The sequence below is a fragment of the Ambystoma mexicanum genome, chromosome 13 (assembly GCF_040938575.1).
Source record: "Ambystoma mexicanum isolate Mex_15411 chromosome 13, UKY_AmexF1_1, whole genome shotgun sequence".
In the NCBI taxonomy this organism is placed as follows: domain Eukaryota; kingdom Metazoa; phylum Chordata; class Amphibia; order Caudata; family Ambystomatidae; genus Ambystoma; species Ambystoma mexicanum.
This window is the reverse complement of record NC_090938.1, coordinates 629,152,159-629,176,024: the sequence shown is the minus strand read 5'-3', so window position 1 is coordinate 629,176,024 and position 23,866 is coordinate 629,152,159. Positions and strand designations below refer to the sequence as shown.

At 43.0% G+C, this 23,866-nt stretch overlaps 1 protein-coding gene across 8 annotated transcripts in view; it reads right to left on the bottom strand.

The window, feature by feature from the left end:
* SMARCE1 (SWI/SNF related BAF chromatin remodeling complex subunit E1) overlaps positions 1-23,866 on the bottom strand; it is a 120,040-nt gene that overhangs the window by 5,349 nt on the left and 90,825 nt on the right. For 4 of the 8 annotated variants that reach the window (XM_069634553.1, XM_069634552.1, XM_069634556.1 and 1 more), the window contains 6 exons: positions 23,045-23,107; positions 22,062-22,142; positions 21,562-21,693; positions 20,247-20,418; positions 14,689-14,861; positions 7,729-7,830 (listed from right to left, as the gene is read on the bottom strand). In XM_069634553.1, coding sequence (XP_069490654.1) covers positions 7,729-7,830; positions 14,689-14,861; positions 20,247-20,418; positions 21,562-21,693; positions 22,062-22,142; positions 23,045-23,107 — 723 coding nt within the window. The remainder of the gene's footprint in view (positions 1-7,728; positions 7,831-14,688; positions 14,862-20,246; positions 20,419-21,561; positions 21,694-22,061; positions 22,143-23,044; positions 23,108-23,866) is intronic. The other 4 variants (XM_069634554.1, XM_069634555.1, XM_069634558.1 and 1 more) reach the window with 3 other exon arrangements.

Here is a 23,866-nt window from a genome sequence, read left to right as displayed (position 1 = left end):
AGGCATCTACTTTCTGTATTGTGACACATCACCTGCAGTGCAGTGTCACAAACATACTTTAGATTTCTCTTTAAATACCTTTTCTTGTGTGAACTACTGTTCAAGAATAGTAAGTGAAATTGACTTCACTTTTCTCTTTGTGGGTCCAGCACACAGCATCTTATGTGGAGTGATTGGCGGTTACCTAGTAGCACCTTATCCTACATTCTCATGTAACATTTTTTAGGTTACCCTCACTAATAAGTGGCTGGTGGCAGTGGTTTAATTTTCCTATCATTGTGCGTTTCTACCCTAGTCTTATTTTCGCCATTTTCTGTTTGCGAGTTCTTTCTTGGAATTTACTCTGCGCACCAAGCCAGGTTTGAATGCTTTGTTCGTTTTCCAGTGTCTGGAAAGGCAGGATGTGAGGGAGGTTCCCGAAACTCGTCTGTCCTTTGTATCCAAGAGTGCTTGAATGCAACCAGTTCCGATTGGCTGCCTGTCCTTTCAGGAGAGCCACCCTGCTACTTGAATGAAGGCCTAGGCTGTGCATGAATGGGAGAAACCCGCTTAGAAGGTGAGGGTTTTGGGACTAGAGTCAGCGTCAACCACTGGCGGAAGCACCAAATGAAGAAACTGAACAAAGCTTGATGCATCCTCTTGGACCTTTGAATTGCCCGGTGAAGCCCTGCGGCAGCGCTGAAACTCAAATCGACTAGAGAAGGACCTGGGTTCCTGAGCCTCAGTCACGGGGACAAGAGGGAGGACGTCTGGAGGACTCCTGCGGCAGCAATTTGGAGGTCGGCAGCAGCTACGGGCTCTTTTCGGATCAGCAGCACTTTGCGGTTTCACGTGCCTTAAACAGCACCATTGGGTATCTTGGATACTGGTTGGGCTTCCTTCACTCATCGAGTCCTACACTCTGGTGAGGGGACTGGAGCTCTGCGCGTCCTGCTTCTGGAGGGTCCTTAGGAGACTCCTGGATCTTCTGGCTGGATGGCAGACCCTTCACTCGACTACGGATTTCTCGACCCCGGGCACTCGGTTCCTGCAGAAGCAAAGAAGTACAGCCAGTCGGGGAAGATGGTCCAGTCGAGTTTTCCTCAGAGTTAGTTGGTCCCACTAACCCAAGGAAGGAAGTCGTCCCTTCCGGAGCTTCTCTTGTCGATCAGAAAAAGGAGTTTCAGCACAGCAGCAGGACTTCATAGGGCAATTCAAAGGTCCAGGAGGATGCAGCATGCTTCTTTCACAGTTTCTTCATTAGGTGTTCTTTCCAGTGGTCGACTTGCCTCTAGTAAAAAAAAACTCGCCTTTTAAGCCCATTCATGCCCAGCCTAGGCTGTAAAACAGCAGCGTGTCTGTCCTGAAAGGACAGACAACCAATCAGGATTGGGTGCATTGAGGCATTCCTAGTGACAAAGGACAGGGGAGTTTCGGGAACCTCCCTCACTTCCTGCCCTTCCAGACACACTGAAGGCAGAGGCCGGTTTCAGGACTGAAGCCCGTCAAAGGTAAAAAACAAACAAAGGGCCCAAACCTGGCTTGGTGTGCAGAGTAAAACCCAAGAAATATCTCACAAACAGAAAATGGTGAAAAAAGAAGACCGGGGCCCTTTTGATAAAATGGTCACCCACGGGTGCTATACTGCAGCCGAGGATTCAGCATGCGGTAGAAAAGCACAATGGTAGGAAAATTAAACCAATGCCACCAGCCATTTAATGTAGTGAGGTTAACAAAAAAAAAATGTATGAGTAGGTAGGATAAGGGGCTACTAGGTAACACCCCCTAGTACTCCACATAAGATGGTGTGTGCTGGACCTAGAAAGAGAAAAGGAAAGTAAATTTCACTTCACACAAGAAAAGGTATTTAAACCATATGAGAAATCTAAAGGCTTTCTCTGCGACACTGCACTGAAGGTGCAGTTGACACCATACAAAAAGTAGATGGCTGTGGAGTTTGAGATACTTGAAAAACAAAAGGAAATTAAAAAGTCCAGCAAAGGAGCTGGGGTCCCTAAGGTTGAAGGGAATTAGCACAGAAATGAGAATTCCCCCTAAAAGATACTTACCTCAGTGTCTTTAGCTGTGCTCTTAGTTGAGACTTGCATTGGCTACTTTTGCTTCCAACTCTCCCTTTCACAAGCATAACAGATTGTGACCCTACAAGTGATTTCTATAACTTTGTGCAAGACTTTTACTATCCAAGAAAAGCCTCAGCTCAATACACTGTGCTTCAATTGATTTTGGCTGTCCTGGCTCCCTGCAGACTCTTCAAGTCCACTGATTTTGATATTTCTGTCCCTATAAATTGGTACTTGTTTTAGACTATTCTTGCTGGGAAAGGCTTGTCTAGATCTCATTAGAAGATTAATTGTTCAATTTACTTGTATCTTTGTGTCTTTTGTTTTGTTTGTCTGTTTAGCAAGGTGTGTGTTTTTTGCTCTGACTCGATTATCCATTGTCAATTGCTTATTGTTCATCATTTTGATGTAATGCACTTTATTGAGGTCATGTGAATGGTGATTCTGCTGATTTTTGCTTTAGAGAGAACTAAAGTATGGGTTTATTGACAATTGGTATTTGGAATGTTAAAAGGTATGAGGTGTCCTTCTAAAAGGAAAACAATTCTATCCAGATTATGGAGGGAAAAGATTGATGTGGTTCTATTTCAAGAGACACCTTGAGGATGGCACTGAGAACCGCCTTACAAATTCTAGATATACGAAGGTGTGGTTGAATGGTTATTCTACTAATTCACGAGGAGTTGGAATTTTGGTTAGAAGGGGGTTGGGTGTAAGTGTTGATAAGATAGTTATGGACGATGCAGGTCGGGTCATTTTAGTTGATTTGAAATTTGAAGATAGGCTGTTTACAATCGGCTCAGTTTATGGCCCATGTGCAGTGGGGGGGGGGGGTCTCTTTTTTGATACTGTAACTAAACTTCTGGCTGACATGAGGGGAGAAGTAATCATTTTAGGTGGGGATTTCAATTGTGTTATGGACTTCAAATTGGATAGATCCTCGGCGTGCTCCTTTACTGGCCACAGATCTAGTAGAGAATTTTGTGATTTTGTGGATACCTTTGATTTGATTGACTCGGAGAGTCTTGCATCCGAAGACAGTAGAGTATACATTTTACTGTCCGGTTCATGATTCCTTTTCAAGGATTGACTATTTACTTATATCAGATCATATGGCTGAGACGATAATCGAAGCATAAATGTGTGAGCGGCATCTTTCGGATCATTCTCTAGTTTTGGTTAGATTGTGTCTTGCTCCGCACTCTCCGGATTCTGCTAGGTGGAGGCTAAAACCATTTGTTCTGAAAGAGGAAAAAGCATTACAATCGCTTTCTGGTTTTGTGTCAGACTATTTTGCTGTAAATAAGGGTTCGGCTGATAGTTTAATGGTTTGGGATGCGTTTAAGGCCTAAGCTAGGTGTGAATTGATTACTTGGACATCTAGAGTGAGGAAGGAAGGGGAGACAAAAATGAGAGATCTTAAGCTGGATCTGGGTAAATCACAATCGCCTTATGCTCGTACTGGATCAGTGAGGGATCGTTTAAAGATGGAAAGGTTGTATGAGCAGTTGCGTCTGGAGTCTGAGATTCAAGCAGACCGTGGGACTTTTTATTCTAAACAACGCTTCTGGGAGAGAGGGGATTCTGGGGGTAAATTGCTTGCGAATAGGTTGAAGTGTTTGTGCGAGAGGTCTTTTGTCCAGAAAATAAAATATGAGTCTGGTAGGATTATTGAGAAAAGGAAGGATATTGGTGAGTGTTTTCGCAATTATTATGAATTGTTATACTCTGAAGAGCATGTGATGTTAGAAAGTGATCTGGTGGAGTTCTTTGATAAGATTGAAGTTCCTTGTCTGTCTGATGAGGCCAGAGAATTTCTGGATGCCCCTATTTTGGTGGAAGAGGTGATAGAGGCCATTATTAAAATGAAGCCTGGCAAGTCACCTGGCCCAGATGGACTGCCGACTGAGTTTTACCAATGGTTTGCTGAGCAGCTAGCTCCAGAATTATAAGAACTCTATAATCGGTTTCTTATGGAGGGTGTTTTATGTCCTTCAATGAGGGAGGCCGTGATTACGGTAATCCCCAAAGAGGGGAGAGATGCATCGAATTGTTGCAATTATCGCCCCATTTCACTTTTGAATGTGGATGCAAAATTATTTACGAAAATATTTACTTCCAGGTTGGATAAATATATGGGTTTGTTAATTGGTAGGTCTCAAGTGGGTTTTATGAAGCAACGTCATGGATATGATAATATTAGGACTCTCTTGGATATTTTGAATTTGTCATCCTCAGGAATTGATGATTTGATTTTCATATTTCTTGACGCTGAGAAGGCATTTGATAATGTGGCTTGGGCTTTTTTAAATTTTACTTTGGTTAAGATGGGTTTTGGTCCCCTATTTATAAATGCTGTTGGGGCATTACAGTCGGGTATTAGTGCAAAGGTCCGGGTGAATGGGGTACTTTCATCTTCTTTTAGATTATTTAAAGGCACACGTCAAGGATGTCCACCATCACCGTACCTTTTTAATTTGTCTCTTGAGCCATTTTTGTCATATATTCGGCAGTCGGATTGCCTATCCGGTTTTATAGTTAGTGAAGTTGAAGTTAAGGTTTTGGCGTATGCTGATATAGTTATTGTTCTTAGTAATCCTGTAGAGGGGGGAAACATCTTGAAGAATATGATTTCTGAGTTTGGTGGGCTCTCAGGTTATAAAGTTAATTGGGAGAAGACGGTTGTTTTTCCAGCTCGAGACGCTCAGGTGTGTAGACAATTATTAGATTGGAATTGTAAATGGGAAAACTGTAGGGTGAAATATTTAGGTGTCTTTTTGTCTAGAGATGTGAAAGGTATGGCGGAGTTCAATATAGATAAAGTTCTGGAAAGCATGAGGACTATGATCCGTAGGTGGAGTAGACTCTTTATCCATCTGGGCAAAGGTTAATGCTATTAAAATGGTGCTCCTACCTAAGGTTCTGTATATTATTCAATCGCTACCTTTAAGGTTTACGAAAAAATTTTGGGCCGTGTGGATAGGGTCTTTCAGGAGTTTCTATGGGGAGTTTCAAGGAAACCAAGGATACCCAGGTATTTAATGGTTAGGAGTGTACATGAGGGGGGTTTTGGTTATCCTAACATTGAAAATTACTACAAAAGTTTTGATTAAAAAATGTGTATCCCATTTCTCGTTGAATGAATCAGACATTCCAGTTTGGGCTCAGATAGAAGAGTTTAAGATGAGACCCTTCCGAACTGAATCACTGTACTCTCTTGGAAAGTTACCTAAATCGGTCAGTACATTGCAGGCTGTCCATGCTTCCAAAGATGCAGTCACATCATTGATTGTAAGTGGAGGGCAGGGACTTCATTTCTATGGGGAGGCCTCCATTTGGCAGAATCCGGGGTTGCAGATCAATAATAAGATGCTATGCTGGAGCAGTTGGATGAACAAGGGTATATTACTTATTAGCGACATATGGGATGATGACGGTATGATATCTTTCGAGTCTCTGAAGCGGAAGTTTATGCTACATAATAGGGAAATGGGGAGATATAGATTGTTGAGAGATTTGATTTCTGAGAGAGTATTAATGCTTACTGACCCTTTGTTACAAAGACCAGAAAGGTGTAGTTTTATTGTAGTTGTGCCTCGTGCAGTGTCTAGTTATTTGAGGTTGTTCCCGGTAGAAGAGAAATTTAGATCTTCATGGAATGCTCTTCGACTTATGTGGTGTGCTGAACTGGGTGGAGATATTTCTATGCAGGATTGGGAGGTTCTATGGAAGGTTCCAGTTAGGATGAAAATTGATCTAAATTTACAATATATTCAACAGAGGATTTTGGGGCGTCTGTTTTGGACTCCAGTTAAAATGCACAGATTTGGCTTAAGGGAGGATAGTATGTGTTTGAGTTGTTCTACGGAGGAAGGCACTTTGCTTCACATGTTATGGAATTGTTCGAGGGTTAAAGGTTTTTGGAGTGAGGTTTTGGATAGAGTTGATTTGGTCGGGAACATCTCTTTTCCAAGGACACCATCATCAGTTCTTTTGAAATCACCAGTGGGCACTCGTCACTTTAGCTATGCGACTCTGTTTTGGGCTAATAAGGTGTTTTTGGTGGCGACTCGTCAAATTTTACGCCTCTGGAAGACGAGAAAGAAACCAAGTATTGATGAATGGTTATCGCAGGTGCAGTTGCTCTCAAGATTTGAGAGGATTAAGTATTATGCTTTACATAAAGAAGAATTTTATAAGGAACAGTGGGGAGCTTTTAATGAACTCTATGTGTGAATTAAGTGCTGATGGGCGATGCTTTTTGTTTCAGAGTGGTTAATTTACTATTGTGTTCTTTTTATTGTGTTTGTCTTGTGTTGCGTTGTGTGGTTGTGTTTTTTTTTTTATTTTTTTTAATTTTTTCCTCTGGTTTTTGGCTAGTTATTTCAAATTAGGTTTGTTGCGATTAGTAGAGATAATTGATAGCTTTTTCTTATTTATTCTGTACTAATTTGTATCAACTTGTATAATGCTTTTTGTCGTTTTTTTGTTATCATAATTGTTGTTTTGGAATGATATGTATTTCTTTTGATACATCTTTAAATAAAGTTGTCAGAAAAAAAAAAAGATTCATTGTCCTCACTTATACCGAGAACCTGTTAACCGATTTCCTTTCTTTAACCTTTCCTTTCTGCAACCCCAGAATCTGCAAAGTATAGCTAGTGATATATAAATGACATTACTGTCCTTTTGAATGAAGTCACCTCCGGTTGTAGGAAGTGTGTAAAAATCATCTCTAAAGAGTATCTATTAACTTGTGCTGATTATGGAAAAGTACATTTGATTGCTACATATCTTGCCCTTTTTAAAGAATGCTCATTTAAAAATTGATGTTAAATAAATAACTATTTATAACTGAAACCTTGAGTGCAAGCGTTACTTGTATTTGTGAATTTCATTGCTACAGCTCCAATTTACCCCTCTTGAGATAAGCCTGGCTCTTCAGTCACACTACCAACCTGTGTAGTAAAGGCCTACACCAAAAGGGGGTTAGCTAATACCATGCAGTGTTGTATAGTGTAGTCTCACACATTGTTACTACATCAATTCTTACCCAACACTCTTGAGCACACCCAAAATCCATCATGCATCCACAACAGGACTTGGCCATATCACCAGCACACTAGTAATGACCTCCATGAAAGCTCTGTCTGAGAATAAGGGAAGCTCTACTCCCTTCTTCGGATTACATTTTCTTCTGTTAAAACACACATAACCATCATCCATTCCAACGAGCACTAGCACCGACTCTTACGTTTTCGTTTCCCTACATTTTTTGTGCACTTTTGCCTTTCTGACTTTGCATACACTTCCATTTTCCCTCTCTCATTGGTCAGTTTCCTTTTCACCCCACAGACCACTGTTTGGCTGCTACCTTGGGCAGGATTAAAATGAGTCTCTGCACAGACAAAGCTCAGCACTTGTGTGCAATATAATACAAATAACATTTCTCACGGTTTCTGCATGGAGGTAGGAACAGCTTATGCCTGAGCAGCAGCACGGTTGGCTTTTGATCCTCAAATCATTGGCTGGAGAAGATATTAACAAGACTGATTTACTCTGCAGATACTAGGAGTGCACACCCTTCTTCTAACTAGACTCCCCTTTCTCCTATAGCTATTAAATTGAAACAAGGACCCAAGCAGACCCATATGAAAATGTCACATACCCGCTTTAGCTCATTGTTAAAGGAGTCTGTGCTTTCCAGGAATTTTCTTTTCTTGTCTTGATGACGTTCTTCTATCTGCAAGAGCTCCGCTTCCAGCTTTCGCTTTCCGGGAAAAATAAAAACAAATTAACATTCACCAACTAAGAACGCAATGCACATGTTCACTAGGGAGTCCTACACTATGCCGTTGCTAACAGTTACCTTCTGCCTACTTTTCAGTAGAGAAAATGGGCCGTTCCACCACATTCCGAATATTTTTGTACACACTTTTCTGTGGCGGACCTCCATTGTATAAGCCGATTCCAAGAACTTTAAGAGGAAGCGGCATTAGAGAAGAGGAAGTGCCGCCTGCAATACCATTACAACAAAGCGATAAAGTAAAAAGATGCATTTTTTTTTTTACTTTAGGACAATACGTTTAGTTACCAATTCTGTCCTACAAATAGCAGTAATACCAAAAGCAATTGTGCATTAGTAATGCTGCAACCAACACTAGTATCCTCAATACAAGATTACTGCTACCATCAGTGTTGCAGGTAACAGTAGTACTATTAGCAGCAGTACTACTACCAGTATTAGCTGAACTATCATCAGTGGTAGCAGCACCACCATTACCAGAGACACTACCAATAGTGTTACTACGAGTACTATTACTAGCAGTGCAACATCAGTGACTGAATTAGTACAACCTAGCAGTAGAAATACTGCCAATACAGTTAGTAATACTAGTACTGCTGCTGCAACTACAGTTCATTGCAGTACTGGTTGCGTTAGTAACACTACTAGTAGTACTAGATCTACTAGCAGCATTACAGAAACTACTTTGATACGGTTAGTGGTAATCGAGTTTTTAAATCTAAAAATGCCACTGCCAGCAGAAGTAGCGGCAACATAGCACTGGTAGTAAGTATATCTATTACAAAAAACAAATACTGGTAGCACATGTAATATCACTTACTTACAGTAGCAATACTACTATTAATTGTAGCACTACTTCCAAACAGAATTATACTTTTAGTGGGGTATACTTAGCAAGGACTTTTACTAATTGGTGTAATGTAAAAAGAAAAAGCAACCTTTTGAGTTTGAGAGAGTCGTATTCTATTACTTGGAGTCCATCATGATGAGAGGATCCTGGAGAAGACATATAGAAAAATACTTAACTATTCAAGGCAAGGGGTGGCAGTGTGAGGTTTCATGACCTATTATGGGGGTAATGCAGTGTCTGAGGCCCTGGAAGTTCTAAGGACCCGTGCAAACTTGTCCGCTTTGTATGGCGCTGACATTTGGGGCCACTCTGATCTCGGTAGGAAGGAGCAGAGGTAAATGGCAAGGTTGAAAAATCTCCTTGCCCTTACAAGAAGTGCCCTGTCTCTTCCTTTAAGATTAGAGCTGGGGGTGGATGGTCTTGCTTTAGATGCTAAACTCAGACCCTTAATATATTGCCACAAACTGTGTACCTCACCCGTCCTTCGTACCTACAAGGAAGCCCCCTTTGATGTAGTTGCACAAGAAGGCGCTTTAGCCCTCCCATGGGTTAGTTAGGTCTCCGACCTTACTAGAAAATTCTGCCCCCCCCACCCCGCACTCCTTATGATTAACCTTGAATCCCAGGACCATGTGGTAGCAAAAGGACTATCAAGCAGAGATACAGGGACTAGTACTACAAGATTACATTTTCAGAGATCGCATTGGCTGGTGCAAAAGCAGAATATTGATCGTGTACTGATGACAAGGAAGCACTCACCTTATTCTAAAAAGCAAGGTTGGGGATACTTCCATTGGCAGCGGTCTTAAGCAGCTGCAGCAAAGGTTATCTACCCCGGTGTTAGGAAAGAATTCCATTTCATGTGTAATTTTCCCTCCAGTGGTGTACCCCCCAACTTTTTGCTTGGTTTAAAAGCCATAGTCTGACTTTACTTCAGCTGCACTCCCCTGGGCTTTCCGCTCACTTTATTATGGGGATACTGACATGCCCTTAAAAAATAGTCAGTACTGGGAGACTGTTTTCCTTAGTCCTTGTCAATGTTGCAACCTTTCTGCAATATGTTGCAAGTGCACAAGGTACCTTACAGTACAGTGCACTTGGGTCTTCCTGTCATTTCTAAAGGCCCTAGATACTCGAAGGATTTTTTTTTTTTAGAAGTGCAGATGTGCCTTGGAAGGGCTGGTGGCAGCATAACTTTGTATATTTGTAACCCTTTCATGCCAGGTAAACCGCGGTTACAGCTTTTGGCACGACTAGGTGGCCTGGCTCCAAAACGGCCATGCCAAAATGTTCTTCTGTCCTCTGGCCATCTTGCCGCTTCACCTTCCCCAGGTCGAGCCAACCCGGGCCAGTACTCATTTGGGCATGTATTTTCCCACAAAACGCCAAGCTTTCACAGGCTTCTACATGCCTTGTGTGTGCTTCCGGGATGTGGGCTGGACTGTCTGGTCCAAATACACATCCTGGGAGCCAGAGTATGGTGTGCTGTGAATGCCTGGGTCCACTGTGGTCCATCATGGTCCACGTTTAGTATGCCTGTATGTGAGCAGATCTCCCAATGGGTCCAATTTGTTTTGGCGCGAAGATGATTTTGGATAGGATAAGGCTCCAAACACCCATACCATGTTGATCTCTGGAGTTCTAACTGAACGAAGGATAGGATCCAAGTATTCTGAAACTAAGAAGCAGAGTTGAGGGACCGCTGGAAGGTTTGGCACCCTGAGCATGCTGCAGTCCCGCTGGACCCCTCTGCATCTGGTCGTCCTAGAAGGTCTGCGAAGACACTTTGACCCATTAGAATAGTGGGACCAACTATTCTCGGCACCTTCATCAAACATTGCAAGCAAGCCTTCTCGGAAGCGTCCCTGAGCCAACCAGTGGGCTGACCAGCTTGAGCAGGACCTTCGCTCCGATACCGCCGCCGTTTAGAGGCCCTTGAAACTTGGTACATCGCAAGCTCCGAGTTCGCGGAACTCTCACACCGAATTTCGTACACTTAGCGTTCTCAGCCCTGGAGTAAAGAGCACCCGAACCAGAGCATGTGCAGTTACTGTGTCGCCTAGCCGTGTTGACGAACGCAAGTTAATTGCAGCTGTACTCCTCTGTGCCCTGAAGCCTGCTACAGCGGAACTGGCCTGATCCATCAACCAGGAGTGGAGAAATCGCCCCTGTCCCGTTTGGGAATTGCCGCATTTGAACGTGCAACTGAAGTGGACTGGAGTGCGCCGGGTGTCAGCAAGTAAAATTGCAATCCTTACAGGTGGCCCCTAGTGCATCCATCAATTTGTACGCACGAGTGCCCCCTGAGGGCCCCTCTCCTTTCCAATGCTATTGCGAACTGGCAAACTATTTCCAACTCTTGGAACCCTCCATGAATAGGGGGAACCTATTCTGCATCACCTCACCCACCTTCCCGAGCTGCTACAACCATTACAAAAGACCCTGTTTTGCCCATCTGCACTACCGCGTGCGCCAGGATCGCCAGTACATTTGAGCACTAGGCCCCCCTCATCTTAGGGATTGGACTGCCTTTCAGTTAGGATTGTGTTTGATGCAGAACTACACTATTTGCACTACCCGCTTCCTTCCCTTTCTAGGTTGTGGACCCATTTCGTGCATTAACCCTTTAGTGTAAATATATATTGTGTTGGCTTACAAGCATTACTGTGATTATCTGTGTGTTGAAACTCAAAGGCCTTGCAGTAAGTGCATATATATATATATATATATATATATATACACACACACACACACATATATATATATATATATATATATATATATACAGAGTGATTTGTAAGTGTTCTTTACTCTGTGTGTTCATTGAGGTCTTTCAGGCACATTCACCACCCCCCCCCGCCCCCCCCTGGAGACCTACTCTTGACCGCCGCCAATGCTACCTTCATTGGGCTGACTTGTCCAGAAGGTTACCCTGTTCCAAGAAACTTGGCTGGCCTTGTGAACCTCTGCCCAGCAGGTCAGAGTTCAGAAATCTGTCTTAACACCCGGTGCAAAATCTTCAGGCAGGGAGACTAAGACCTTGAACACTTTGGTTACGTGCCCCCAATACAGGAGCATCCACTAAAAGTTGCTTGTTCCTACATATAAAAAGCACAACCTAAGGAGACCAAAAGACTCAATGGAATTTTATGTAGTCAAAACACCCGACGCTTGAGAATTAAATGCATTTTATCATTGTAAATGCCAGTTTCATGGTCTAACCCTGTACTTTAAATGTTGTTTTATCTAATTCCTTGATATTCTTGCTTTTATTGAGATGCTGATGAAATAAAGATTATTACTACTACTAGTTCTGGGGTGCAAATAAACACGGTTGATGAGCGTACGTAAACGGATACCAAAAAATAGGTGCTTCAATATTTCGATTCCCAGTCAGTGCCATCTATCATGGAAGGATGTGCCCACTGCACTGCATGGAGACAGGTGTATCTGTCGTTACAGATTATCTCTGCAGAAAGCACTCGGGGAACTTAGTATCTGGATGTAGACAATGGGAAGACTGGTTACTGGGATTTATACCACACTGGGCTGTTACTACTTCTATGGTCTCCAGTCACTCTGGTGTATCCAACAGAGATGGGGATGGTTTAGGTTAAGAGAAGGATATACAGATAGTTGTGCTGTTGTGTTTATTGACTGTAGACACTGAAGTGCCCCGAGCTCTGCACGCCGATTTGTTTCTAGGTGGTCTGTGTCTAGGGTACATAGGCATTTGTATCCATAGGCGAACTATGTGGGCCCATGATGTTAGGATAACATTTGGGGCATGGTATGCAAGTCATGTAGAGTTCTCTAGGGAGGAGTTTTAAAATGTCTTTCAAGGGATAGTTTGTTTACAGCGTATGAGCTTGGAAAAGCAGTGTGTTTGGAAGTTTGTGGGCAATTTACAAGGACCCCCTGTGTCAAGAAAAAGATCAGTCCGGAACATACTGCAATTGGGCATAAGGCAGCAAGCAAACAGTGGGATTTCAGAGAGCAAAATCACTGAGACACGCGATCAACATCACTGTATCAAATGTTATTGCACCAAAATAAATTGCTGAATGCGCAGCTACTGCACATTTGGCATGAACTAAAATAACTGAACAAGATTTGCTGGGGTGTCCCCCACATTAAAGGTGAGGAGTGTGAGGCAGCAAAAAAAAAAAAAAAAAAAAAAAAGAAACACAAAAAAAGACCCTGCAACAGAAGTCTCGTCTCGCAGGGGACAGACGAGGGGGCTGAGATGGGAATTCAGGTAAGGGTGAGGAGGCAAAGTTAAGTAGCAAAGGGGTCTTGGGGGTAGGAGAAAGCAGCACAGTGCAATCAATCAACGTGGTTACTGCACACTGCCGTTTTATAATTCAACATTTTTGGATCAACGGGGTGCGTAGTAATCATGTAGATCCGTGACAAATCAATATGTTGGCAACAGAGAGGCAAAATAAAATGTGTGATGTTTGGAAGTAAACACTTTATACCAATTGCGATAGCCCTGTGTACTTTTTGCTGCCTTTTGGATTGCATTTTTCCCAGTCAGGCTTAATCCAAAGCCTGTCAAAGGGTGCCTTTGTTTTTATGTGCTTTGCCTTCAGACTACTAACGCAGGGGTACCGTAAAGTCTCCCAGAGAGTACCCTCTCTCGGACAGTCGTGTGGCTAGACAGGTAGTGGCTTTTTCCCCCTTTGCAAAATGAATCCATTTTAACAGACTCATTTTTGACCCGCTCCATTCATTAAAATAGAGGTGGTCTTTGCTCAAGGGCCTGTGGGCTCACAGAACTAGTCATTGTCTCTCTATAGAGGAGGTGCCCACCTTTGGATGCTAGATTTGTGGGTCACAGGCCTGGAAGCTGTAGTCACCAGCAAATCAGTTCCGACTGGCATGTGCCTCTCTGGGACAGCGTGAATTAACTCCTTTGAGTGAGAGACCCTTCCAGAGTGCACATTGTGCTTGGAGAGATAGTCTACAATTGGTTAACCCTTCCCTTGTTTTAATGATACTTTGGATGTAGTGTTAAACTCTCAGATTTCTGAGGCTGATAAAAGCAGACACCTTTGACCACTAGCCTGGTCAACAGCTGGACGTCTGAACCTTCATGAAGCCTGTTGCACGAGCAAGGACCGGAGATCTTCATTAGCATCATTTGACACTCCAAATAATCAAATGGCAAAGCTCTGCCTCTCCTCTCCAAGATGATCAGAAAACCCACAGCTGAACTCCTCCAGGATGTGGCGAGGACAACCGGATCATAGAATTGCACAAAAGGTCTCCGTGGACCTTCTGACCGGCATCGCTAGACCCAGAAGCAGGTGTGCCTTCACCGTCAGGATTCTGACTCCACTTCGTGCTGAAGAAACCAGAGAAACGTCGTCCAAGAACATCAGGCAAGCATTCTGGTTCCATCTTCCCCGACCATGAAACTCCAGGAGACTGTGCTGCATGATTTCTACAACCACGTCGCCAAACTCCTTCCTGCGGCTCCTATGTGGCTGGCTCTCCTCCAGTAAAACTCTCCAAGCAAATCAGTAGTTCTTCCCTTTGGGTGTTCTCTTCATAACTTCTGCCTCAGAAGTTTAATCCTGAACAAGAGGATTCTGCACCAATGACCATCAGCGACTGCATCCTTTAAGCACTTCAGGTCATCTGGCTTTGGAGTCCTGACCTGGAAATCCTTAGATTGAGAAAAAATTGTTATGCCCAATGGGTTTGGAGGCCCTAGGACATTGGTAACTTGTTGATGGATCCTTTGGTAGTCACTGAACAACATACACAGCAACCGCATTTGGCAACCACTGACCAGATGCTGCAGAGGAACCTTTTCAGTCTCAGGTTGTGAAAACACATTTCTAAGCACACCCAAAGAACATAAGTGCTGTTCGTTTTTACACCGCACCAAGCTCAAACATGCCCAGTCAAGCACAAGCACTCCAGTTCCAGCTCCAGCTCCATTTTCAAACAAAAACAATTACCTGATGCACCATGAGAGACTGAACCTGACGTTTGAGGACCTGCATTCTAGCTGTTGTAACGACCGAGCGGACATCAGGAACCACACTTTCACTCAGGATCTCACTGATAAGACGGTGATTCCTCTGGAAACGAGCAGTTGCTGCATGCTTCATAGAAAAGCCATCGTCAAAATCTGAAAGAAGAATAAAATCACAAATGGAGTCAGTTTATCTTGACGCACAATACACGCTGAAGTAAATTGTCAAATCTATAGAGAACGCTATAATCGTCCTGGTTGGTAGTGAGTGAGATGGGGAGGAGGGAGGGGCGATATAGTTTCCGTAAGGAGCATGGGCATGACTATCTATGGTGCCAAAGTTGAATACAATAATACCATCAGGATGGCAGAAAACTGAGCTAACAAATGTAGTAACACTTCACAGATCTACATACTCCTAGCACCAGAATAAAGCAAACAAAACTGAATATACTACTAATTGGTAGTACAACTATAATCATAGAGCAGAATACTACATAGTATCCTAAAGGAAAAGGATTAGTACCAGAGTCATGAACACCCTCGGTCATATACAGAAGCCTGCCCCATGTCACCTAGCCCATGAAACTAGTTTACTGAAGTACTAACCGCCTCAAATGAGTATTTAAAATGATGTATGAATAGTGTAATGTATTTTGAGGTTAGGTGCCCCAACAGCTGTACTATCCAGGTGGGAGATCCAGGGAGAAAGTATTTCTTTCTACTTTAGTATAGAATCAATTTAAGAGACTTGACCCCAAGAGCATCAATACAAGTGGACAAGTTCAAGACCATACATAGAGGTAAGTGACCCCCCACCTGCAAAGACCACCTCACCTCAAAACCTAGCCCTCACTCTGCTCACATAACCTCAAACAGCTTACCAACTTCGGCCAGTACAAGACTAAGACTCACTGCCCCTGAAAATATAGTCACTGGCAACTCTTACCACTTTGATCCAAGTGTTCGTCTTATTGTGCAACCAAGTTGGCAAGCCCCCATATACACAATCATCTTAAAAGAAAGCCCAATGTACTATGTACTATGTGCTTCAGGATGACCAGTCCCTTTTATCATATGGAATTGTTGATCTCGTTTGTAACCTCTCACTCAGCAACTTCGGCCAAATAAATACACAAGTTTATCAAACAGCCATTACATTTGCCTAACTTTATCTATCATTTTATGTAATATCTTTACTGGCGTTTCTGTGAGAGATGTTGGCAAACAAAATAAACTTGCGTCACACTTAGCCATGTTGATATTATTTGTATTTGTTTGAAGAAAAGGAATGAAAATTACAATCAGATAGTACATTTATAGATGGCATAGGCATCCCGAGTTAGTGTGCCTCTACATTAGCACAAGCCAGTTTAGGAGGGTGTTAAAAAGGGACAAAGGCCAGGTACAGAACAAAACAATAATAAACCAGTGACTTAGGAGGAAACATGAACCTGAGCGTGCCAGTGCTCAAAAACTCACAAACTGTCCAAATATGCAAAATGACATTATGCAACATTGGCGGGGTCAGGTATATTGCATAGTGGGGTGCCACAGGGAACCCGAATGCAAACCATAAAACACAGTCAAACAAGCATATATGTGTTCATAATATTTTTTTTGCTGATCAGCCGGTCTCAGGAAGGTAATTACTGGTGTCAGAATAGGATTCCAACCATATACTTAATAGGAGACAGGGATGTACTTTACCTGTAATCCTAGCTCTCCATCCGAAACACATTTGCTGGGTTAAGGATTTTCTTTTCTCCCCTGTCCCCAAATCTTTCCATGAGGCAATGTCTGCTCTCAAACGAATGCCACACCATGGTGCAAACAAACCCCGGTAAGTCATGCATAGTGTCTGCATTGTCTTCTAGATTTATGTTTGCATTTCTAAAGCACACAAGACCAGACAGGCATCACAACACAAAGCTTGGGGGGGGGGGGGGGGGGGGGAAGAGGGGAGGGGGGTGGTGGTGGTGTAATAAGGGAAGGGGTGGGGGGGGGCGGACAGTGATGAAGGGACACTTTAAAATGACAATGTTCATGTGGAGCACCCGATTGAGCAGGGTGAGCAGTCGAATGGTAGATGGACACAGTCACTTAAAAAAGCAGGTTTTCAGCAGTTTCCTGAAGTGCCAGTAGTGAGGCTCGGATTGTAAGTAGGTGGGAAGGTTGGTCCAAAGGCGAGCTGCTCTGACCAAGAAGCTGGAGCCTCCTGCTCTGTTGCGTTAAAGCGAGGGGTACTCAGTAGATTACAGTAGGGCAATCTTGTGGGCCTGTAGGACTTGTTTGTAGTAATCCTCCGAGATTCTCTCCACAGAGGATTGTGGCATTTGCCAAAGAGGTCTTTGTGAAGGATAAGCAATTTAGGGCCATAAGACTCCAAGGGATGTTCAAGGGAATCTTCAGACAGTCTTTGCTAGCTTCAGGACCACAGCCTTCAAAATTGTCCAGGATGGGCTAGTCCCAGACCATTGGTGTATTTTTTGGTCAGTTCTGAAACATATGTAGCGAGAACCATTTGATGGAACAAGTCTGGCTGGAAGAGGGCATACACAGTTGGGGTTGACCCCCAAGTTGAAATTATTTTTTTCCAACAGGAGAACCCAATGAAACTATAAAAAGGCCCACTGGAAACACAAGAATTGAGTCACCCTGATGACACTTTGCCAAGCCCAAATTATGTGGGTTAAAGCCCCAATAACCCTAGAAGTGATACAGCTTCCGAGAGTTCCCAAATGATGTTCGAACTGAGGAGATCAGTCACCTAGATCCCCATGCTCAGTACATCATGGGTCTCACAGTCTCCAACTAGCTACCATTGAAGAAGCTGCAATAAAGTTCAAAATTGCTTTCCTGGACTGAAGCAGCATTTTGAATGGAAACCTTATGACCAAGGAACCCGCTTGTCTCACCATTCCACCAGTGCCAAGGCTTTTGGAACCCATATGGATATTATGGGAAAAGCATCTGTGACCCATGCCTCAAGATGTGAAAATAAAATACTGGGCCCCATATTCCGCCTCCCGGAACCCCCTAGCTGATTCCATCATCGTGGAAGCCGCTCATTGGACATACCAGGCATCCATGCATTTCATCCCCTACTCTTCCCTTACACTTAGATCTGTACTCCATCACATCGCCGATAGCAGCAACTGCTTCTGCTTTGTCAGGAAGGTCAGAACGGAAATAGCGGGACTACTATTTTTTTGTGGCTCCCATGCAGATTAGGTAAACAGAATGAGGGCGAAAACAGGGAAACTGAAGATTGTGCATACTTTGTCTACAATCCGGTCTTCAGGAAAGAAACAGTATCACGGCAAGAGATGGTTCTTGCAGCAATATTACTACTTCCCACTTCCATCAGCAACTGTGGCAGAAGCAACGAGGACCTAATTTTACAGCCAAGATGACAAAAGAGAAAAGCAGAGTCCCGCAGATGGTTAGAAACCTCTGCCAGCCGCAAAGCAGCAGGACTTCCACAGTGAATGGGTGCATTTGGGAGAGTACTGAGACTGCTCATTTTCCAGCATGACAGAACATGAAGACAATTGGGTGCCAATTATTGTACAGAATGGTTACAATCTTAGATAATTCTCTCGAGACCATTCGTCCAAGAAAAGGCCTACATTCCTAGTTACAGCCAAGGAGCAAGGACACAAACTCTCTGCTCGCTATGGTCTAGTGAGTAAAGGGGAACTTCAGAATGTCTGCTTGCCATCAAGTGTACGGCCCCATGATGGTAAGGTATTGTGCTTCATAGATATTCTGGAGGACCACTCTCCCGGTACAATTGGAATTAAAAACCAGAGGTTCATCAGGTGCATTATGAATGCACAAACCTTCAGCACAAAGTGCTTCCCTTTGGTCTGGCGCAAGAGTCTTCCCAAAACTTGTCGGCAGCACATTTCGGTAAGGCTGAGATGTGTGCATAATACCTCCATGATTGGCAGATGACTCCTACCAAAAGGTAGACTGTTTGCAAGGGAACCCAATAAAGGCCATGCCACCAGTCAAAGGATTTCTAGGACCTACCTTAAAATAAACCAAGGGAATGTTTACGATTTTTAGGCGAGAGAGCTGCTTATTCTTCTACAGGACAATTAGCGGCTGGGCTTGAGGACCTCTGCAGCACATGCTGGATTGCACAGAGACACTTCAGCAGTGTCTTGATGATTCGTGGTAACAGAGCACCGATTCCTGGAATGGAGGGTTAATGACTGCTCCAGCCATGCAATTCCCTGCAGTGTGTTCATTTTCAGAACCAGATGGCCCAACAAACGGTTCATGGATGGATCAACAAAGGACAGAAGGACACACAAGGCCTGTGTTCACAAAAGAAGTTCTACTTTATCAACATGCTTGAGCTGCATGTATTGCAACTAGCCTTCTTATCCCTTAATCTAGTCATTCCCCATTCCGATACAGACCATCAACACTGCTGTGATCGATTACCAACAAACAGTGGTGGAATCCGGCTCAAATGAAGCTCCAACAATTTGGCATTGGTTTCTGGCAAAATGTGTATTGTACTTATGCAAGATCAGGTCATAAAGGCAGATTTCCTGAGCAGATCATCTGTAGAACACCAGTCCTAAACAACGAAGTTCGGGCCAACCTCTTCATTTAATGGGCAAAACAAGACTGGGAGCTCTGTCAATAGAAAACAAAATGCCAAAACTGGGCCACCAGATTTTTAGAACCAGTGTCCAAGGGATATTGTATTTTGATGAACTAGCCAGGTGTGTATATTTATGCTTTTCCTCAGAACCCTTTGCCCCTTAACCCCCAACAGCTCAAGGTCGGGTTCACCTGTATTGGTATGTGGGCATTCTCGATCTGTTTCTCCAACCACATTAGAAGCTGCCGTGCAGGATGCACCGCCTACCCAATATGAACAATAATTTGTATTTGTTCACATGACACACGAGTACTATAAGCACAGTCACCTGAACCCTCCACAGGACTGCAGGGCTATGAAAAAGAGAGACAAAGAACATTCCCCCGATCTTCCAACACCTTGTAATGGAAGAGATTGGTCTAGACCGAGCGGTGAATCCAAGGAGCCAAGAAGAGACATAGTTCCCGATCATCTTTATTTGGCATAATCGGTCTTCTAGTTTCCATTAAAAAAATAAAATAAAAAGTACATATAACAGGGATCCAAGTTTACATGAAGTGCCGCTCTCAGAATACGCCTCGCCTGTTCAGGTGACAGCCTTCCCCATGCAAACAAAGTCTTTCTGGCTAAATGAATGGCTTAAGTGTTTTCAAATTGCCCTCCTGACACTACATGATATGTTAGCATGACATTGTACAGAAGACCCACACTGAAAAAAAAAGAAAAAAAAAAAAAAAAGCTGAAACCAGGAAAAACAAAAAACAATTCTCTTCAATTTAAGAATGCCAGGTGGCACCAGAAATAAAGCAGAACTAAAGTAACATGTTAAATCAGTTGCACAGAACTACAGAATACCAGCTACCAAAAAAGGCTTCTAAAAAACGTCATTTAGGCTTAGCATTCATATGTAAACTCACCGTCCGGGTCTTCGGCTGGCTGGATGCTCATGTATGGCTCCCCCTTTTCAATGCGGGACTGCCTCTGCCTGCTCTCCTCCTCCAGGGCTGCCTCGGCTCGACTTTTGGCATTGATATAGGCCAGGTAGGCAGGGGAATTATGGTAGGTCTTCATGGATTCATTATATTCAATCTGAAAGTTGACCAGCATGAAATAAGATCAGAATCATGCATCAACACAGTACCAGACGCCACCCTAAAAATGGCGAGGAACAAGGTCCGAGTTTCTGCAACAAAATGACCAATTCACTTTGTTTCATCCCAACTTTGCCACAAACTGACCTACTTGAGGCATCATGCAACTGGATAAATAATCAATTTACAATAACGGAAATATCGACATTTAAAATCTGAAATATTGAGGATTGCATAACTTGCAAAAAGTGCAAAACTAGGGGCCTATTATTTTTCCATGTGACACAAAGGTTCGTTCCAAACAGGTTAGGGTGGGGGCAGGGACATAAAGAGGGGGGGCAGGATGGAATATTTGGAAGTCCGATATCAAATTACCTCAATGAACACTTTCTACGTAGCTATAGACCACCTTCACACACGGATTGCCAAAGGTTTGTTAAAAAGATCACCACCAAACAAGTGGTAGAGGGTGCCTAATTGAATCTGTAAGAAAGGTAATGACAAGCCAAGTGTAGTTCCGAAGCTACTAGTTGGTTCAGTACACGAATCCTCTATCGAATTGGACTATTTTGTGAGTTGAAAGGAAGTCTTTTCACAAACCCTTTGTAACTTTTTCTAGCCCTTTGTATCTTTTTCTATCTGACAAATTTGTTTAATGCCCGAGTAAAGCACAACATAGTGGATGTGTGATTCTGGAGCCCCATATATAAAATAATCTGGAATTCAAGTCATGCCTCCACCATAATCATGTCATCCTGAGAAGGCGCGCAAAGCATGGCATAACAAATCAGGGACATTCAAAGTCCTCAACTGGTTTGGGTTAGGGATCAACAACTTATTGAAGCCCAACACTGAAACATGCCTTTTGTGCCATGTACGAAAAAGGTACATTAGCCTACCCTTTAATTTACGGGGCTCGGACATCTACTAACCTTGCAGAGCTCTAGGTAGGTTTTAATTTAAGGACTGTTTGTTGATGTAACTATTTGATAAGTTAATGTAAAGGTTCTCTGCAAGAGCAAGGTTTCTACTGCATAAGAGTTAGGAAATTGAAAAAACTATGCCGAATAAAATGAGTCGGCAGGAGGCTAAGATTAGGTAATGGCAGAAGTTTTCATAACTAGTAAAAGGTCACTCGTACCTTTTCTGCTTCATATTCATTCAAGTACTCTTGCTTTTCCTCATCGGTAAGGTCTCTCCACATCCCGCCAATGATCTTTCCAATCTCCCACAGCTTCAGGTCAGGGTTGGATGCCTTCACCTGGTCCCAGACCTGGACAGAGACAGAAGGAGCTTTACCATCATCTTAAAATTCACTTATCTAAGCATGCTCCTGTTGGGTCTGTCAGAAAATACCGCACACAAACTGGTACAAGGCGGCACGTAGAGCTGCATTACTTTTTAGGAGCAGTCAGGGGAGCTGTGCTCTGTCCTCTCTCTGTACGGGACTGGTCAAGGGGAGGGAGCCGAGAGTCTAAGGGTCCTGATAGTTAGAGGATCCTTGTCCTCGTCATGGCTAGTCTGTGGGTTTCGGTCTCGAGCTGGGCCTAGAAGCTGTTTAGTTAGTATTTGGCAGGAAGCAAACTCTTACCCAGGGAACATGGATTGGTTTGTGCATTGGATTAGTTACGCAGCACCTACCTTTCTGCTGTACCTCATGTAGGGCATCAATGGCTTATCTGGAGGCTTGGGCGGTTTTGGGATGGTTATACCCGAGGAAGCCTGTAAAAGACCAATCGGACAACAGTTATCAAAATACGCCCTTAGTCTGGAACAAAATCCTATTGACAAAAGCCTAGTTTCCCCCTCCAACAACCCCCCCCCCCCGAACCCTCACTGGTACGTGCAACCTTTTCTGGGCTGGTACTTTAAACATTCATGGAATTTCTGCTAAGTTTATATGCAAGTCACAATGGATTTCATACAACAGCCCAATTAACTGTTCAGGTATTTCGCACACACATTCGAAATACACAAGTGAAGACATGGGTAAAAAAACATATGGAATGAATGGACACCAAAAAACAAGACCAGTCTTGCAGGCAGAGATATTCATCTACAAACAATCAACAGTTTTTAACAAGTCATGCGGCAGCTTTTATAAAGTTTAGAGACACCAAAGGCAACAAAATAAAAGCCCAACACATACGTAAATACTTCAGCTCACCGTACATGACTGTCAACTAAAAGTTTGACAGATCAACAAAACAACGTTGCTATAAAACGCAATGAACATATATTAAGGTGCATTTATAAAGAGGGACCACAACAGTCCGTTTAGCACTTTGGACCCAGTTTTAGTTTTGCACGTTCTAGGATTAATGGGGATGAAAACTCATTTTATCTCTCCCTCTACGGTATAAAGGTGACTAAGTCCACTTTATTTCCCATTGAGAGGCGAAGGGCTGAGTCGGCCTTTTAGAGTTTCAAACCCAGGAAAGGCAGCACGTGCTCTACAAAACTGAGCCTTTGCTGCTCAAGAGCACACATTTAAAGTAAAACGGCGTCTCATGAAGTAAAAGAAAAATCTGCAGCATTTTTAAAAAAAATGCTCGTATGTTATGTGGCTTCAAACACGAGAGAACAGTTAGACAACAAATGAAGTTTGCACAAATAGGACCTACCAATGATAGTGGCTTCGTTTCTGTCCTATTCTCTACCAAGTTCCAGTTAGTACTCTCTTTAGACTAGAAAAAAAGAAAGGGCTTTGCTTGGCCACATCAAGCAGTCTACAGAAATAACACACCCCTCACCCCACGGGAGGGAGCAATTCATTAAGTCACATTGCTTGCAAACTGCTTTATGAATGGTTTATAAAATTTCCAAAATTAGGGATAAAAAAAATGTACACGAAAGTTTAAATGCTCACTCAAACGAGGTTCTGTTTTAATGCATATAAGCACACTTTAAGCCATTTAAAAATTGCAACATATTACAACACTGACCAAACCACGCCCGCCCGCCCCTTCCATTTTGACTAATCAAGCCTTAGAGTAAAATGCCTCGTGATTTTATTATGTTTTTAACATAAAAGTAACTACATATTTGTTGGGTCAAAGACATGTAAAACTAGTAACAAACTCATGTAAATAGGAAGTCTGAATGATGCACTCTTCTACAAATGTCAGATATAGCGACAGACGTTTGCAACTGTAATGCAGGAGTCCTCACCCCCACAAAACTGTCCCCGTTCACCATCTGCACGAGAATACGCAAAATGAGCGTCAACTCCCATCTTGAAATTATAAGCTTCAGAATAGCTGCTTTGATCATCTTTTTCTCTCATCCCTCACCCAATCACAGACATTACCTTCTTCTGCTTAATAGTAAATCTTACATTAGCTATGGTGACTGTTAGTGGTAAAAGGAAAGCCAGGAAATTGAATGCGAGAGCTTTTTATCCTAAACTGGCCCGCTCTGAAATTCTACTGCTAGAGTTCCATTTA